General features: G+C 40.2%; 1 protein-coding gene across 3 annotated transcripts in view; it reads left to right on the top strand.

The window, feature by feature from the left end:
• The window catches only part of LOC122671984 (DEAD-box ATP-dependent RNA helicase 20-like), a 40,403-nt gene that overhangs the window by 9,644 nt on the left and 12,990 nt on the right, over nucleotides 1-17,769 (top strand). For all 3 annotated transcript variants that reach the window (XR_006334425.1, XR_006334426.1, XM_043869487.1), the window contains exons 2-7: nucleotides 4,340-4,438; nucleotides 4,526-4,690; nucleotides 4,833-4,928; nucleotides 11,628-11,702; nucleotides 11,920-12,081; nucleotides 15,787-15,867. Coding sequence is in view for 1 of the 3 variants with exons in the window: in XM_043869487.1 (XP_043725422.1) it covers nucleotides 4,340-4,438; nucleotides 4,526-4,690; nucleotides 4,833-4,928; nucleotides 11,628-11,702; nucleotides 11,920-12,081; nucleotides 15,787-15,867 (678 nt within the window). In the remaining 2 variants the exon portion in view is untranslated. The remainder of the gene's footprint in view (nucleotides 1-4,339; nucleotides 4,439-4,525; nucleotides 4,691-4,832; nucleotides 4,929-11,627; nucleotides 11,703-11,919; nucleotides 12,082-15,786; nucleotides 15,868-17,769) is intronic.

Genomic DNA, 17,769 nt, shown 5'->3' with positions numbered 1-17,769 from the left:
TCTGGAAAAGGAATCATTAACTGCACTCCTTCCCTTCCTTTGTCCAATGTTTTACATATTCCAAATTTTACTACTAACCTTCTTTCTATTAGTAGTATAACTTGTGATCTTAACTGCAAAGTAACCTTCTTTCCTTCCCATTGTGTTTTTCAGGATCTGGACTCTGGGAAGACGATTGGATTGGGTAAAGTGCATGGTGGCCTATACCTGCTTGACGATGGACGTCTCACTCCACCTCCATTACTACCACTACATCAGAATTCCTTAGTATCTTTTGAACTTTATCAGTGGCACTCTAGATTAGGTCACCCCCCCTTAAGCATCTTAACATCTTTATTTCCTACTTTGGTCAAACATTGTGATAAGACCGATTTCTTTTGTGAGGCTTGTGTTCTGGCCAAACAGACACGTTCAACTTATTTTATTTCTAATAAAAGGAGTTCTTCACTTTTTTACTTAGTACATTCTGATGTTTGGGGCCCCAGTCGTAAGACTTCGGTTTCTGGTCACCGTTGGTTTGTCTCTTTTATTGATTGTCATTCTAGACACACATGAGTTTATCTTTTACACACCAAAAGTCAAGTTTTTTCTTGTTTTCAGCATTTCCATAACATGGTCAAAACTCAGTTCAATGCTACTCTCAAAGTCTTGAGAAGTGATAATGGGACTGAGTATACAGAGACTCAATTTCAGAAATACCTTGCTGATAATGGGATTGTTCATCAGACAAGTTGTGTTGATACCCCAGCCCAAAATGGTGTGGCTGAAAGGAAGAATCGACACTTGTTGGAAATAGCCAGGGTGTTAATGTTTTCGCGCCATGTTCCCTCCCAATATTGGGGGGATGCTATTCTTACTGCAACCTATCTTATTAATCGGTTGCCTTCCCGTGTTCTTGACTCCCGCAGTCCGGCCGATATTTTATATGGGAATTCCACCTTTGTGGTTCCTCCCAAAGTTTTCGGTTGTGTGTGTTATGTCAGGGACACTAAACCTCATGGCAAATTTGATCCTTGTGGGTTAAGGTGTATTTTTTTGGGTTATTCTCCAACCCAGAATGGTTATAAGTGTTACCACCCTCCTTCTCGTCGTACTTTGGTCAGTATGGATGTGGTCTTTCATGAAAGTCTTGCCTATTATCAGTCTACACATCTTCAGGGGGAGAATTCTGGTCCCAGTGAAGATGTGCTTGTGTTTCCTCCCCTTGAAATTCCTCCTTTGGCTGCTGCCCAGCCTCCTACCACTGCTGCCCAGCCTCCTACCGCTGCTGTCCAGCCTCTTTTGGCTGTTGCCCAGCCTCCTTTGGCTGCTGTCCCTTCATCTGTAGGGACTCCTTTACAGGGGGAGTATGTGGGAAATAATGGTAGTAATGATCATGGTTAGGGGGAGTTGACTCCAGTCCAGAGAACCATCAGTGTATTTCAGAAGAAAATTGACAACTCTATCATCACTTATAAGAGACACTCCAACAGAGGGCAGCATCAATCCACTGTGGCACCAATACCTATCCAATTGCCAACCCAGGAGTCAGATCCTCCTCCTCCTTGTGGTGAGACCTCTCCTTCCGATCTACCTATTGCTCATCGAAAAGGTACTAGGACTTGCACCCTGCATCCCATTTCTCGCTTTGTTTCTTATAGTTCTCTTTCTCCATCTTTTCGTGCATTTGTGTCATCTCTTTCTTCTGTTCCTATTCCTAAAAACTGGCAGGAAGCATATACGGATGGAAAGTGGAAGGCAACTATGTTGGAAGTAATGAGAGCTTTAGAAAAAAACAACACTTGGGATCTTGTAACCCTCCCTCCAGGAAAAAAACCAGTGGGATGTAAGTGGGTGTTTGTGGTCAAACAAAAGATTGATGGGTCTGTGGATTGGTATAAGGCACGTTTGGTTGCAAAGGGCTTCACCCAAACATATGGGATTGACTATTAGGAGACTTTTCCCCCTGTTGCAAAATTGAATACAGTTCGGGTTTTACTATCATGTGTAGTTAATCTTGGATGGGATCTCCAACAGTTGGATGTGAAGAATGCCTTCCTAAATGGGGAACTTTGTGAGGAAGTATACATAGATATTCCACCAGGTTTTTCTTCTAACAATAATGAAGGCAAGGTGTGCAAATTGAAGCGAGCATTGTATGGGCTGAAGCAGTCACCTGGAGCATGGTTTGGTCGGTTCCACAAGGCAATGACATCTGTTGGCTACAAGCAAAGTAATGCTGATCATACTCTCTTTATAAAGAGGGCTGGTGAGAAGCTCATTGTTTTTATAGTGTATGTGGATGACATTGTGGTTACAGGCAATGATGGGGTTGAGATCAGCCGGTTGAAGAGGTTTCTTGGGCAGGAATTCGAGATTAAAGATCTAGGGCCGCTACGGTACTTTCTTGGGATTGAGGTTACCAGATCTTCTAAAGGCATCTTTCTCTTCCAAAGGAAGTATGTCCTAGACTTGTTGGCTGAAACTAATCTGTTAGGATGTCACCCTTCAGATACTCCTATGGAGGCTACTGTTTGTCTCAAAGAAAAGGAGGGTGAACCTGTTGATAAAGGCCGGTACCAACGCCTAGTGGGAAAGCTGATTTATCTCTCACACACTCGTCCAGATATTGCTGTTGCTGTGAGTACTGTGAGTTAGTTCATGCATGATCCCTATTCTTCTCACATGGAGGCTGTTTTTCGGATTCTCCACTACTTGAAGTCAGCTCCTGGAAAAGGCATTCTTCTGTCTCCTAATGGTAACCTACAGGTAGAGGCGTATACCGATGCTGACTGGGCTGGTTCTGCAGATCGGAAGTCTATCTCTGGGTAATGTTCTTTTGTACGTGGCAATTTGGTCACTTGGCGCAGCAAGAAGCAGAATGTGGTGGCTCGTTCTAGTGCTGAAGCCGAGTTTCGGGCTATGGCACAAGGCATTTGTGAGTTACTTTGGTTGAAAGGCTTGCTACAAGATCTTAGTGTTCCTGTTCATCTTCCCATGATGTTGTACTGTGGTAACAAAGATGCAATCAGCATTGCACACAACCCGGTACAGCATGATCGCACTAAACATGTTGAAGTGGACAGACATTTCATCAAGGAAAAGCTGGAAGAAGGGTTGATTTGTGTTCCCTTTGTGAAGTCTGCTGATCAGGTTGCTGATATCTTCACTAAGGGATTATCTGGGAAATTGTTCCATCCCATTCTAGTCAAGTTGGGCATGATTGATATATTTGCACCAACTTGAGGGGGAGTGTTAAATTATGTACACCATACCGGTCTTTTGGGTGTTTTATTTATTTATTATTTATGAGCAAGGGTAGAAATGTAATTAGGGCTGTGACGCTGTTGACGTGAACAGTGTCATGAATAGTGTTTTCCCTTGTAATCTCTTTTATTATTATTATAAATAGAGAGCTTGACTGATCTCATTGATCATTCAAGCATTATTCCACAAACCTGTTTTGTTAACAAGAATATGAGGCAGTGGGCTTACAACTTGCGTTCAATGAATTCACCTCTGAGCTGACACTCTTGTTCTGCCTCTGGTTCCTTCCTCGGCGAGAATGTCCTCCATTTTTTACCTTGGGATGGGGCAACAACTGTATCCGCGCATTCTGGTACAACTTGTCTTCGATTCTTCTTCCTGTCTTGATGAGGGATTTGAAAGTCTCAATGTCCTGGACGTACAAGGGGTCATGGTATTTGGGCTGGAGATTTTTGATGATCATCTCCACTTGTTCTGCCTCAGAGGGACGATTCCACATCTTCGCTGCCATATCTCTGTACTTTGTGATGTACTTGGAGAAATCTTCTCCAGAATCCTCTCTTAAGGTTTCCAAATTTTGACGGGTTACATCAATCTGTGTGTTGTACGAATACTGATTCATGAAAAGGCCCTTGCCATATCTGGCCAAGTCTGGATTTGGGAAGAGTCCAATTGCATAAGCCATTGAAAGGCGGCCCCCTGAGAGCTTAAACTGACACGCTTGCTGCATTTGATCATCAGAAATATCTTTATTTAAGTTTATTCTCTTTTTTGTTTGATATTGTTTTTATTTAAACCTAGCCAAGCTACTGCTGTATTGCCATTTCATTTGGGACACATTGATCCCCCTTTGGTGATTTTGCATGCTGGATCTTTTGAGCTTGACATGCACATCTATTGTGTTTTGCATATTCTGATGTTTAGAGCGTTAATCTGAATTGGTTACTCTTGATTTAATCAGTATGCAATGTAATGCTTAGTCAATGACTCAATATTGGTATTTAGCTAGCAAAGTGAACTTAGCATGAAAGCAAAACACGTAATTTCTCATGCGAGATCTAGTGAACTTGACAAGTTCCCCTCTCTAAACCAGATTGAAGAGGTTCGCTTGCGATTGAATGTTGATGTTACTGTTGCTTCAGATTCTGAGCCTGCACCTGCACCAGCACCAATTGAATCATTTACAGATATGGTAATGCATTTTTTATAGAATTGAGATTGATTTGAGATTCTATTTTGTCATTTAGGTTAATTTAGTATACTAACAGAATTTTTCTAGTGTTTGCATCCGAGTATCATGAAGGATATTGCTTTTCATGAGTACACGAGGCCAACTTCTATTCAGGCTCAAGCAATGCCGGTTGCTCTTAGTGGAAGGGATCTCTTGGGTTGTGCTGAGACTGGGAGTGGCAAAACTGCTGCTTTCACTATTCCCATGATTCAGGTTGTTTTAGTCGTCATTTTTCCATACCATATGAATTTCTTGATGCTACATGAATTGTTTTGAATTTTTGATATTGAAATCATGAAATGAGTGTCTACAGTATAACTAGTGGTTTTCTTAATACTCACTTGTCAATGTGCAGCATTGCTTGGCTCAACCTCCTATTCGGCATGGTGATGGTCCTCTGGCTTTAGTCTTGGCTCCAACAAGAGAGCTAGCCCAGCAGATAGCAAAAGAGGTGAGGGAGCTGAACTTTTACTAGTCAAGAGGGCTGATGCTATATAACTGTTTTAGTCGTGCCTGGATGATGGTAATAAAATACACTGCTAGATGATGTCATTTAGTTCACTAACCCGTTGTAATAGAATTACACTTCCAGATTGTGCCATTACATAAAGCAATTTAACTACGGGGAACCGATGCCCGATTTTGGCCAGAAGTTTTGAATGTTCCATACTATGGTGGGGATTGCTGTGATTGCTTTTCCATCCCCGAATACATTTTTTTTGTCCTGTATGTAGGTGGTATCAACCTGATGTTGAACGATGGTGGTTGAGAAAAACCAACAACCTGTCCAGGTTCATCCCCCCATTATCCCAGCATATTTGGGAGATATATATATATATATATTTTTTAGATTTCTGTGGGACCCCATCACCTGTGATTCTGGTTTTGAAGGTTTCCTTGCTGAAACCCTTAAGGCGATCTCCCAAGTAGACATCAGGTGCTGCCCAACTTTTGAGGATCCAATCCCCTCCCAAGGAACCCCACTCGACTGGAGTTTGGAGCTGTCTTACTTCTGGTTTATCTAATACCAGAAATCTCCTAATTGAGCCCTAAATAAAGAATCAATAGATCTCAGCATTGAGCCATCAGTTTGGCTTGAGATTTTGTGGGTTGAATCCATCCAGTACAGCAACATTGGAGAGTGAGTGTTAACACCTAGATCTGCAAGGAGACCCTTAAGCCACAACAGCTCACATATGCCATGCATAGTTGTCAAGGCGTCGCCTAGGCGCTGCCTTGGCGTCCAAGCGGGAATCCAAGGGCTAAGCTATGGTACGCTTAATTAGAGTCACTAAAGGCATCCGCCTTGACCAACTAGGCGTCGCCAAGGCGGTTAAAGCGACGCCTTGGTGCGCCATGTGGTCAAGTCGGCCGCCTCTCTTGAGAGTGGTTTTTTTTTTCATGCATTATTCCTTTATTCTGTTTCTTTGCTTTTTATTTGTTGATGTAAAAGTATTTCGTGTAATGCTGCTACATGGGATCATACAAAACTGAAATCCCTAAAAAGCTAAAAGTTAAAAACCTAAAACTTCTCAAAAAGTTAAAAAAAAGTGAAAGTCCTCGACCAGTTTTTTCTCTCTGCGAAATCTGCGCAAACGAAGGCGGCAAAGCTTCTTCCTAGTTCCTCTATTCTGGCACTATTCCGGCAACTAGACTTAGACGAAGGCGGCAAAGCTTCTTCCATCTGCGGCAAGGTAAGCTTCTTCCAACTCCATAGTCGTCTTCTTCTTCTTCAACTCTTTTTTTTTTTTTTTATCGTCTGCTGCTGCTTCTCTTTTTCTTTTTTGGCTTGGAATGCTTGGATAGCTGCTTTGCTTCTTCTGCTTCTTCTTCTCGGTTTTTTTTTTTTTTTTTTTTTTGCTTGAATGCTTGGTTAACTTCTCTTCTTCTTCTCTGTAGTTTGTAACGCATGCTGCTGCTTCTCTTTTTCTTTTTTGCTTGGATAGCTGCTCTGCTTCTTCTTCACTTTAACGCACTAACCTGCTGCTGCTGCTCTGTTTTTTTTTTTTTGCTTGAATGCTTGGTTAACTGCTCTTGTTCTTCTCTGTAGTTTGTAACGCATGCTGATGCTGCTGCAGCTTCTCTGTTTTTTTTTCCTTTGCATAACTGCTGCTTCTTCTTCTCTGTTTTGTTTTATTTTTTTTCTTTGTTTAACTGCAGCTTCTTCTTCTCTGTAGTCTGTAACGCCTCCTGCTGCAGCTGCTTCTCTGTTTTTTTTTTTTTGCTTTGTTGAACTGCTGCTTCTTCTTCTTCTCTGTAGTACTAACACCTGCTGCAACTATGTCTTTTATGAAATGATGATAATAGTTAGTTTTTTATCTAGGACTTAGTGATTAACTGATTAATAAATAAGAGAATGCTGATTATTCATTTTTTACTTTGTGTTATTTCTTTTAGATTTTTAATTAATTTATGATGTTTGATTATTCTGAATTTTAATGTATCATGTATTATTTTTCATTTTGATGACTTGAGGTGGCTTAAATTTAATTTTTAATGATATAAGGTGCATCATGCCATCATGTATTGAGTGTTTGGGGGGGGGGGGGGAGGGGAAAAACTAACACTAGACCGCCTTTACCGCTTAGGCGGCCGCTTTACCGCCTAAGCGCTTAGACATGCCTGCACCGCCTTGGACCGACATGCCGCCGTGACAACTATGATGCCATGTGTTATAGCACGAATTTCAGCCTTTACACTAGACTTGGCAACAACAGCTTGTTTCTTGCTAGTTGCTACGCCAAGTTACAAGGTTGCCTGCTACAAAGGTACAATAACCAGAGGTGGACCTTCGATCATCAACAGCCCTTGCCCAATCGGCATCAGTGAAGGCTTTGACACGCATGTGATCATGAGACGAAAAAGAACCCCTTTTCTTGGAGCTGACTCAAGTACCTTAGAATACGATACACAACTTCCAAGTGGGTAGAGTATGGATCGTGCATATACTGACTCACCAGACTCACAGCATGAACAACCTTCCAAGTTCCAACTAGTCGCTTATAGCCTCCTTTGTCAATTGGCTCACCATCTTTGCTCTTCAGAGTTCAGATGTGTGTTAGCCTCAAGAGGGGTATCAATAGGGTGACAACCAAGCATCCTAGTCTCAGATAAGAGGTCCAAGGTATATTTCTTTTGAGAGAGGAAGATTCCCTTAAGAGGAACGCGCACCTTCAATCATTCAATGCTGAGAAAGTACCGCAATTGCCACAAGTCTTTGATCTCAAACTCTTGTCCCAAATAGGATTATAATTGCTATTTCAGCTGAGTCACTAGTGAGGACGATTTCATCAACATAAACAATGAGAACAATAATGTGTTTACCTGACCGCTTAATGAACAAGGTGTGATGAACATTACTTTGAGTATACCCAGCTAAGGTTCTAAAACTCGGGTTTCGACCATATCTCGGTCGAAACCTGAGACTTTTTCCAGGCTAACTCGAACCTTGGTTTTGAGGCTCAGAAGTTTTTATTTTTTGGCCCTGATTCTTGTTGTGCTGCCTATTTTTGACATTTTAAACCCAATCCATGCATTATTTTCACATAGAGAATACTAAAAATAATACTTGTGGTTTTGATCCAAGTTTGATACTGTATGTTGTTTTTGGACATGGTATCGAATAAGGTTTGACTGGAACATTACTCCTTCAATATAAATCAGATTTAAGCAATCTTGGATTTGTTTGAAAGCTTTCAAACAAATCAAAGATTGCTTAAATCTGATTTATATTGAAGGTGTTATGTTCTGGTCAAACTTAATTTGGTGTGCACGAATGTTGTTTAAAATCGCTCTGAATGAAAATATTTTTTTTAGACATCAAAACAAATGAATAGTTTACCGCACTTTTGGTTTTTAACAATGTTTTACCATATTAAGATTGATAAAGTTTTTAGATTTGAAAAAAACCCCAGCATTAGAAAGTTGAAAATTTCACCTACTGTTAAAAATCTAGTTTTTGTTCTTGAACCGGGGGGGGGGGGGTTGACTTTTTATCCTTTTGGAATTTTATTTTTTAACTATTTTTATTGGATTCAAATAGGGGGGATTTGCTTATTTATGAATAATAGCTTAAGTAAATGAAATACCGATATAAAACCATTTACTTGAATGATATTAGGCATAAATAAGTGTCTGGCTTGGTTTCTGGCATAAATAAGCTAGGTTTCCTCAAGTTTTGATGAGGATAAGTGACACTTATATAGCTATTCAGGTCAAAACTACCGAAATATGTTTGAAATATATCGAAACTGGTTGAAACTAGTCGATACCAACCGAAACCTGGAACTTTTTAAATTCCCACTAAGTTTCGTCTTGGTTTCTTGCGAAACCAAGATATCTCGGTGGTTTCGGTCGTTTTTGACCGAGTTCTTTTTCCATATGCTCAGCTGTGACCATAGCCTTGTGAAAATTGCCCAAACCAGGCTCTAGGAGATTGCTTCAGCCCATATAATGCATGCTTCAGCTTGCACACCTTCCCTTGAGTTTCCTTATTTGAGAATCCTTGAGGAGCTTCCATATATACCTCCTCTTCAAGTTCGCCATGGAGGAAGGTATTTTTAACATCAAGTTGCTGTAGTTCCCAGCCCAAGGTAACAACACATGAGAGAATAACTTGAACAGTGTTCAGTTTTGCAATAGGTGCAAACGTCTCTTGATAGTCAATCCCATATGTTTGGGTGAACCCTTTTGCAACCAGCTTGGCTTTATACCGATCTATTATTCCATCAGCTCTCTGTTTCATTGTATACACCCATTTGCAACCCACAGGTCTCTTGCCTGGAGGAAGAGAGACAAGATCCCATGTATTATTTTCCAAGGGCCCTCATCTCCTCTAAAATAGCCTCTTTCCACCTTGAATCTGCCATTGCATCTTGCCAAGACTTGGGAAAGAGGTAGAAGACAAAGAAAACACAAATGCACGATAGGAGGGAGAGAGGAAGTCATACGACACAACATGAGAAATAGGGTGTTGAGTACAACTCCTCTTTCCTTTACGGACAACAATAGGTAAATTCAAAGAATCAACATTACTAGGAGAAGGATTACCGGATTCTGATGAGATGGTGGGCAGTCCTGGCTCTGAGGAGAGCGGTTTGCTAGGTGGAGCAGCAGTGTTGGTGATATCTGTAGGATCTTTACGGGAACGAGAGCGAGAGTGAGGGAGAGAAAAAATCTACAATGGTTTAGCATTTGGTATACTGTCAGAACTTGGCATCTCCCCCTGCACGGAAGGGTGCATATTTAGCTCAGGAAGAGACAATGTGGGGCTGTCAAGAGGAACAATTAACGACACATCATCACTAGAAAGCTCCCCCTGAAGAGTTGCCGAGGAAGAATAATAAGCAATAGACTAATGAAACAAAACATTCATAGTGACGAATATACGACAAGAAGCATGGAATGAGGTCTCACTGAGATCTCGGTTTTTTGAGGTCCGAGACGAGACAACAGACGAATTAAAGAATCAACATCGACTAGATCAGGATTTCATGTCTCGACCGAGATCTCGGTTCGACTGAAACCAGACCAAACCCAAGAGTAAGAGGGGCCTTATCTCGATTGAGACCAATCGAGATTTCGATACGTCTTGGACATATCGGTGGTTTCTCTGTGGGCTTCAAAAAATTGAGATTTCTTCCCATTTTTTGACGGAAAATTGTCGGATTACTCCAAGAAACTGATGGAAACATCGATCTACAACAAGATTGCAGTGATTTGAAGAAGATTGGAGGATTCCAAGGTAAGCATGGTTCAAGGTCTCGGTTTTGGACCTGGTTTCGGCCCGGCAGAAAACCAAGTTGATGCATTTTTTTGGGTTGAACTTGGTGCTTGATTTCGGTGGGTTTTGACCTAGTTAGGTCACGAAACTTGGTATACAGCCTATTTTTGGCCATTTAAACACAATCAGATTTTGAATAATCAAAGTCCAAATAGGAGTTTGACTTCAGACCCTAGGTTAGTTTTATGTTTAGTTTGTAATTAGGTATTGTACTCTTACTAGGGATACAATTGCTGTTGGACAGATTTATATAAATAAAAGGTAGGCCACGGTGGAAACCATAGTTATCAAGGCGTGGCCAAGGCGGTGTCGCCTTGATTTTTGACCCTTTAAAACGCCATGGTCGCCTTGCCGCCTTGATAACTATGATGGAAACACACACTGAATCCATCATGGGCTTAGATAGCTCTTTCCCATTGTTCTCTTCCTCTTCTTCTTCAGATTTTGGTTGGTATTATTTTCCATTACAGAGACATTGTATTTTAGGAGAAAGTATTTCTTTGCCCAAGGTGAAGAGAATTGATGGTTGTAATTTCTCCCCCCTATTGTATGAAGTTGAAAATGCCCTTAGAGTAGGTGAAGAGTCCCATCCAACCGCAATGACAGTGGAGGGTGAAGAGAAACTCGGTCCTATATTTTATGTGGGCTCAGATTGTTTTACATTCCTGGGTCTCCAGAGTGAAGATATTGTTGTATGCATAGTGTAGTTTTGTAATGAGGGCGGACCTCGGCGCAACAGTAAGCTTGTTTCATTGCAACCTAGTGGTTGGGGGTTCAAGAACTCGGTCCTATATTTTATGTGGGCTGCAGATTGTTTTACATTCCTGTGTCTCCAGAGTTAAGATATTGTTGTATGTGTAGTGTAGTTTTATAATGGGGGCAGACCTTGGCGCAACAGTAAGCTTGCTCCATTTCAACCTAGTGGTTGGGGGTTCAAGTTGGGAAACAGCCTCTCCGTGAAGCGGGGGTAAGGCTGTGTACATTATGACCCTCCTTAGACCCCGCAGTGGCGGGAGCCTTGTGCACTGGGTGGTGGGTACACCCTTTATAGTGTAGTTTTGTAATAGTGAACTTATTAGTTCCCATCAACTACAATATTAGCTCATTTAGTTCTTATCCACCTCAGTACATTTCCCTTTGTTTTGGAGCTCTTGGCATTCACTATCCCCACCCCCACCCCCAAAAAAAAAAAAAAAAAAAAAGATAATTTGTTCAGGCTTTTCATACTTGATGATATCAAGGCTGGCTTGGATTTTCTTTGAAAGCATTATTCTGTATGTTAAAATCCTGATCTGATTTGAGAAACCACTCTCAAAATATATTTTCTCCTGTCCTTACTGTTGTATAATAATTTGTGGTTCTTTTCAGGTTAAGGCTTTTAGTAGATCTCTGGAATCCTTCAGAACTGCTATTGTTGTGGGTGGAACAAACATAGCAGAGCAGGTAGCTAGTCGTAGCTCAGGCAGTGCTTTCTTTCATAGCTGTGGCAATCATCTAGCATTTCAAATAATTGGGAGAAAGGAAATATTAGCAAAAACTTCCTGGTCTTTCCTTTTATGTTCTCTTTTCAATTTGCTTTCTTCTATGCATCTTCGAAGGTACTTCACCTACTACTTTCCCTCTTACTGTTTGTGTTTGCTTTTTAATGTGAATTTTATAGAGGTCCGAGCTACGAGCAGGTGTAAATATTGTGGTTGCTACACCTGGAAGATTAATTGATCATTTGCAACAAGGAAATACCTCCCTTTCTAGGATTTCATTTGTTGTTTTAGATGAGGCTGACAGAATGCTGGACATGGGTTTTGAACCGCAGATAAGAGAGGTATGTAACATTTACGTAACATCTTCAATCATCTACAGGAAATGCATCCACCTATTGCTTCAGGCATCTAGAGTTCTATCATGTTACACCTACACTTTCTTTATCATGCTGTCATCTGTCCTGCACCCTTCTCCCTTGGGGGGCCTGGAGCAATGTTCTGAGTCCGGCCATTTAAATGAGTTAAATTGATCTTTACTTCTCTTTAAAACCAAACAGCTATGTCCTTGGAGATGACTGTTTTAGTGTGTAATGGATTTGAATGTTCTCTTGTTATTTTGTATGATTATTTTGCCTTCCTGCAGTTCGCTGACTTTCTCATTGATACAAGATCAATGTAGTTCTCCTGCCCAAAACAGGTTCCAATGAGTTGCAGTGAGAGTTTTAGATTTTCAGGTGTAGTTTCTTTTAGTAAGATCAAGAAACAGCCTCTCCGTGAAGCGGGGGTAAGGCTGTGTACATTATGACCCTCCCTAGACCATTACTGAGGGTGGGCCTTGGTGCAACGGTAAACGGGTTCGAGTCTGGAAACTGCCTCTTTGTGAAAGCAAGGGTAAGGCTGTGTACATTATGACCCTCCCTAGACCCTACAGTGGCGGGAGCCTCGTGCACTGGGCACTCCCCCCCCCGCCTTGGTGCAACGGTAAACAGGTTCGAGTCTGGAAACTGCCTCTTTGTGAAAGCAAGGGTAAGGCTGTGTACATTATGACCCTCCCCAGACCCTACAGTGGCGGGAGCCTCGTGCACTGGGCACTCCCCCCCCCCCCCCCCTTTTTTTTTTCTTTCTTCTTCTTGTTGTAAGATATTAAAGTGGGTTCTTTGGGGGTGGGTTTTGGTGCTTGATGCTCAAAACGTTTTGTGTGAGGAGAAATTTTGGTGATCATTGCTCCATTCTTGGGAATCCCTGAAAGGCGGAGAAGCCTTTCATTTAATCATGATTATTCAGTGTTGTATTGCCAATCTAGCTTAATATTTCAATCAAGTAGGGAAAAAGGACTGGGGCTTTCATGTGCTGAGAGAGAGAGAGCCTTTGAAGATGCTCACTGCTAGCTCTGGTTTAGTGGGTGGATCTAACGGGGGGCTGTCTATCACTTAATTGATGGGTACCTCTCCTGGACTAGATGAGTTAGTTATTACTTTTGAAGTTTGTGGACATCTGTTATAAAGTTCGGTATCAGTTGCTTTGGAAATGTTGTTTTGTGTTCTTACTTGTTGGTGGCTGTCCGGTTGCTACTATGTTTTCTTCTGAATCTCTGATAGCCTAACACATGAATTATGGGAGAAAATAATGCACATGCCATCTTTGGACAAGGTTTCTTTGAAGCTTATGGGTGAGATCGTTGGTAGCTTGCTCCTCATTTAATTGAACTTAAGGAGAGGAGATGTGAGTGTGTCCTTGTTAGGGGTTGTTGACTCACCCGAAGGCCTAGATTGTTATGCTTCATAGTCAGGGTGTGGTTTTTGGAGTGATTCCTGAGGTAGAATAGAAATGCCTTCTGTCTTTGTGCTTTGAAGCATTGACATGTTGGGACTTGGGTTTGTTTGAGAGAAGCGTTTCGATATCGTGATGGTTGATGTAGAATATTGATTTTATTATATATTAGATGAAGGTGTGTTGGGAGGGTCCTCTGCATTTACAAGACAAGGTTATTGAGAAAAGCCAGTAGAAGCACATAGAGTTGGTATGGTTTGATGGTCATGAAAGATCCTTCTATTTCATTTTTTCATAAACTACAGCAACTGGAAAAGAGGTATATTCTACACCATCTATTCTGACCCAAACCACCTAATTCTAGTCTGAAATTTGCATGAGTTTGTACAAATATTTAGCTTAGGCTTAACGCAATGCAATGTTTGAAATTTTAATTGAAATGGTTGAACTTGGGCGAAATATTTTGGTTTCATGGGACCTTGAAATGAGATCCATGGGAAATACAAAAAAAAAATATAATATTTTGGCGAAGTTGGAGAAACGAAATCTCGAAATTTTGGTTGCAATGATCGAAATGTTACATTCTTAATATAAATGCTAAATTTTGAGTCGAAATGGTTGAAGTTGGAGAAATGAGTTGAAATTAGGGAAATTAGTTTAAATTGCAAGAACCATAGTTATCAAGGCATTGCCAAGGCGTCCTGGTTCCTTAGTCGCCTTGATTTTAGACTCTCTCCAACACTATGGTCACCTTGCCACCTTGATAACTATGGCTAGAACGTTTCAAATTTGTTTAAGAACTTACTAATCTTTGGAAATTCAAACATTTCAATCTCATCGAAGCTCCCATGAAGAAACTTCGAGAAGATGGTTAGTTCCTGAAACTTATTTTCTTTGGTTCAATTTTTTTGCTAGATTCGAGCAATGTTTTAATGTTTACTTTATATTCATATAATACTATGAAAGTTTGTTGGAGTTTTGCAAGATTGAATCATATTTCTACAATCTTATAATTCTGACATTCTTGAAAACCATTTTCCCCCAAAAATTAGGATGAATTGGCTTTGTTAGGCCTGTATAATTAAATGTTAACCACATTAGGCTATGTTTGCTCATGAAAATGCATGGACATTAGTAATTTCAATATTTTAATTGTGTGTACAATAACTTGTATAGGTGAAGGACACAATACTTATGGTATACACTAGCAAAATAGATTGTGAAACCAAACCACCACTCAGAGTGTTCTTTCTTTCTTTTAATCTAATCATTCATAAATGTGTATGTATGCTTAAATAAGCATTCTCGAAAGTTTCATTGCAAAACTCTTAGGCTCAGTTTGGTTGCAAGGGGAATCAAAGGGAAGGGAAGGGAAAATTTTCAAACCTAAAAAAGAAACTTTTGTAATCATTACCCCATGTGATTGTATAAACTACTTAAATTTCTTACCATATTTAGTAATGATACATATTACATGTAATATTTAGTTTACATTTTAAACCAACGGGAATTGGATGCAAAGTAAAGTGGAATTTAATAACCAAATATGGAATGATTTGGAGTAAGTGATATTGTCACATGGGGTAATGATTACAAAAGTTTCTTTTTTAAGTATGAAAATTTCACTTCCCTTCCTTTAATTCCCCTTGCAATCAAATGGAACCTTAGTGTTTCCCCTATTTCCCCTCATTTTCCTTACTTTCCCGAAACTTTACCAAATTTTGATTATTTTGATGAGATTTTGATTGTTTTGACGAAATATATCAATTTAGACAGGGGTTGAAGTGACCCATCCTGTTGAAATCCCAAATCCTGGTGCCTTAGCTTGGATAAACTCAAACATGAATTATCCCAGCATAACCAACCTCCCCAATTGTACCTTAATAATTATTGTTGCTGCAGATCTTTGGATTATTAAACACTCAAGTTTTTTAGGTTACTTTTGGCATGAATGTAATTTGTTTCTGTTCTTGTAAAATGTCGCTGTAGAGACTGTCTGCAGAAGTTAAATATCTTCTCACATTTCTTTTAAAAATAGTATCTATATGATTATACTTGTGACATGAAACTATCATTTTTGTTTTTCTATATGTTTTCCCCTAAATGGAGCTAAACCCCCTGAGTGCTGAATATGTTTTTGTGTCAAGGAAGATAATTCCTTCCCTTTAGTCTTTTAGTGTCTTTCTCTGTTTTCTCTTCCTCCCACCTGATGGTCTTTTTTTTTTTTTTTGGGTATCTAGAACTCGTTACATACTTATTAATTGATTTTGCATTAGGTGATGTGTAACCTTCCAAAAGCGCATCAAACTTTGTTGTTTAGTGCAACCATGCCTGTGGAGATTGAAGCACTTGCACAGGTAATGCTACATCCTAGTCTTCATTTTTCTTATTTGAGGCAATTTTTAGTACACAGTTGTTGAAAGATGGAGAGGATACGAGTTGGGAAGAGAAACAATATTAAGGAAAGTCTATAGTGGGCGAGCTTTGGGGCAACGGTTAAGTTGCATTATTGCAACCTATTGATTGCGTGTTGAAAACTTGGAAACCACCTCTCCTGCGAAACAGGGGATAAGGCTGCGTACATTTTCCCCTCACAGACCCTGCAGTAGAGGGAGCATCGTGCACTGGGACGCTCTCCTTTTTTAGATGGAGAAATTATATGTACCATGCTCTTACCCCCATGAACTGGCTTTTGTTAATATCGTAGGAGCTGGTGCTGTCAGATTACGAAGACCCCTTTACTTTTAGTGTCCTCACAATTTTAATGGACCTTGTAATAAATCCCAAATTAACACTTGCCAGTGTCACCAAATTAACACATATTTTCTTTGGTATCTGCCAAATTAAAGCTTACTAGAGACCGAATTATGATCATTTTTTTTTTTTTGGGTGAATAAATTTTGATCTTATGTCTCAATAAGTTGATTTGTCTCTTTGTTTTATCTTTATTGTATATCATTTTAGTTATAATTCTAAAATAATTGTGGGCTTAACAAGGTTATGGAAGAGGTTCTATTGCGCTCAAGCTTGTGGACATGTTATGACAATTTCAATCTGTTAGGCTTTCCTTCTCAGGCATTTCAAATTTTTAGGATTGCTTTGATGTATTACCTGTGCTCCAAGCATTTTTTTTCATTTATGAAGCTGTGTTGGATGTGGTACAACTATGCATTCCAAAATCCTAATTTTGGCCGCCATAGGCCCACTAGAAGTGATAAATACTCCAATAGAGTGAGCGGGGGCAATTTCATATCAGAACAGTTCAGGACCCTTTTGGTAGAGCCGTAGAGGTAAACAGAAACTGGGACCAAACGGTAACTAAATTTTAAAGGGAAGGACCTCTTTGGATTTTAAAAGTAGAATGGGGATAAAACAGAAGCAAACTTAGAAAGTAAGGGCTTTTGTGTAATTTATAAAGAAACAGTCCTTGTAAGCTCTCGACAGAACAGAAATCTGCGGTAAACCAATTTGATTGCAAGAGAGAAATCTCACCCATATGGAATCCAGTCAAGCTGAGAATTCAGAATGAGGTTCCCAACTCCTAGATGCCTTACGAATGACAAACAACAGGCCTAAAGATCATGTGATTAAATAATATTATTTTCTGGGAACTGGTTCTGGTGGTAGAACAGAACCAGATCTGTACTTGACCAGGGAGCTCTTTACCAGCAGGCTTCCGAACGGAAACTTTGCAGGAAGGGTTGCCTTAAGGTAGTGATTCAAACCCTGGAGTTTGAGGCTGAAAGAGGAGGTTTGGTGAGAGATTGAGTTCTCTTTTGCTGAACTCAAATCGACGCCAGAACACAGATCTGGTTCAAACCGTTCAATAACTATTGAAAATTCAAATTGAAAGAAGAAAGGAAAGAAGATGGAAGAAGAAACAGGAATGAACACACCTGGGAAAGGCATTTCAAACTGAATGAAGTTAGTAGAGTGAGAGAGAGGAGATGGAAAGCAATCGGCCAGCAGAACATGCACAATAACAGTAGCACTTAACAGCATATGAACTTAGAAGTTTCATTCAATCAACTCAACTCAACTCAACTCTATCATGGGCTACACATACATGCATATATAGACTTGTGAAATGGAGGGGGGTGGGATCCTCCTATTTAGACTCTGTGACTGAACAGAGTTTGATTTGCAGGGGTACCAACAAATATGCTATCAGTTTTGTTGTTTTCTTCCCTTCCCTTTTGAGGTAAATTCCCTAGCGACCTCCACTGAAAGTCTGAAACTGAAGTCAAGTTTAGGCCCGG

This window comes from Telopea speciosissima, chromosome 8, assembly GCF_018873765.1.
Source record: "Telopea speciosissima isolate NSW1024214 ecotype Mountain lineage chromosome 8, Tspe_v1, whole genome shotgun sequence".
NCBI lineage: Eukaryota > Viridiplantae > Streptophyta > Magnoliopsida > Proteales > Proteaceae > Telopea > Telopea speciosissima.
The sequence above is the reverse complement of the archived record's forward strand: the minus strand, read 5'-3'. Positions and strand labels throughout refer to the sequence as shown.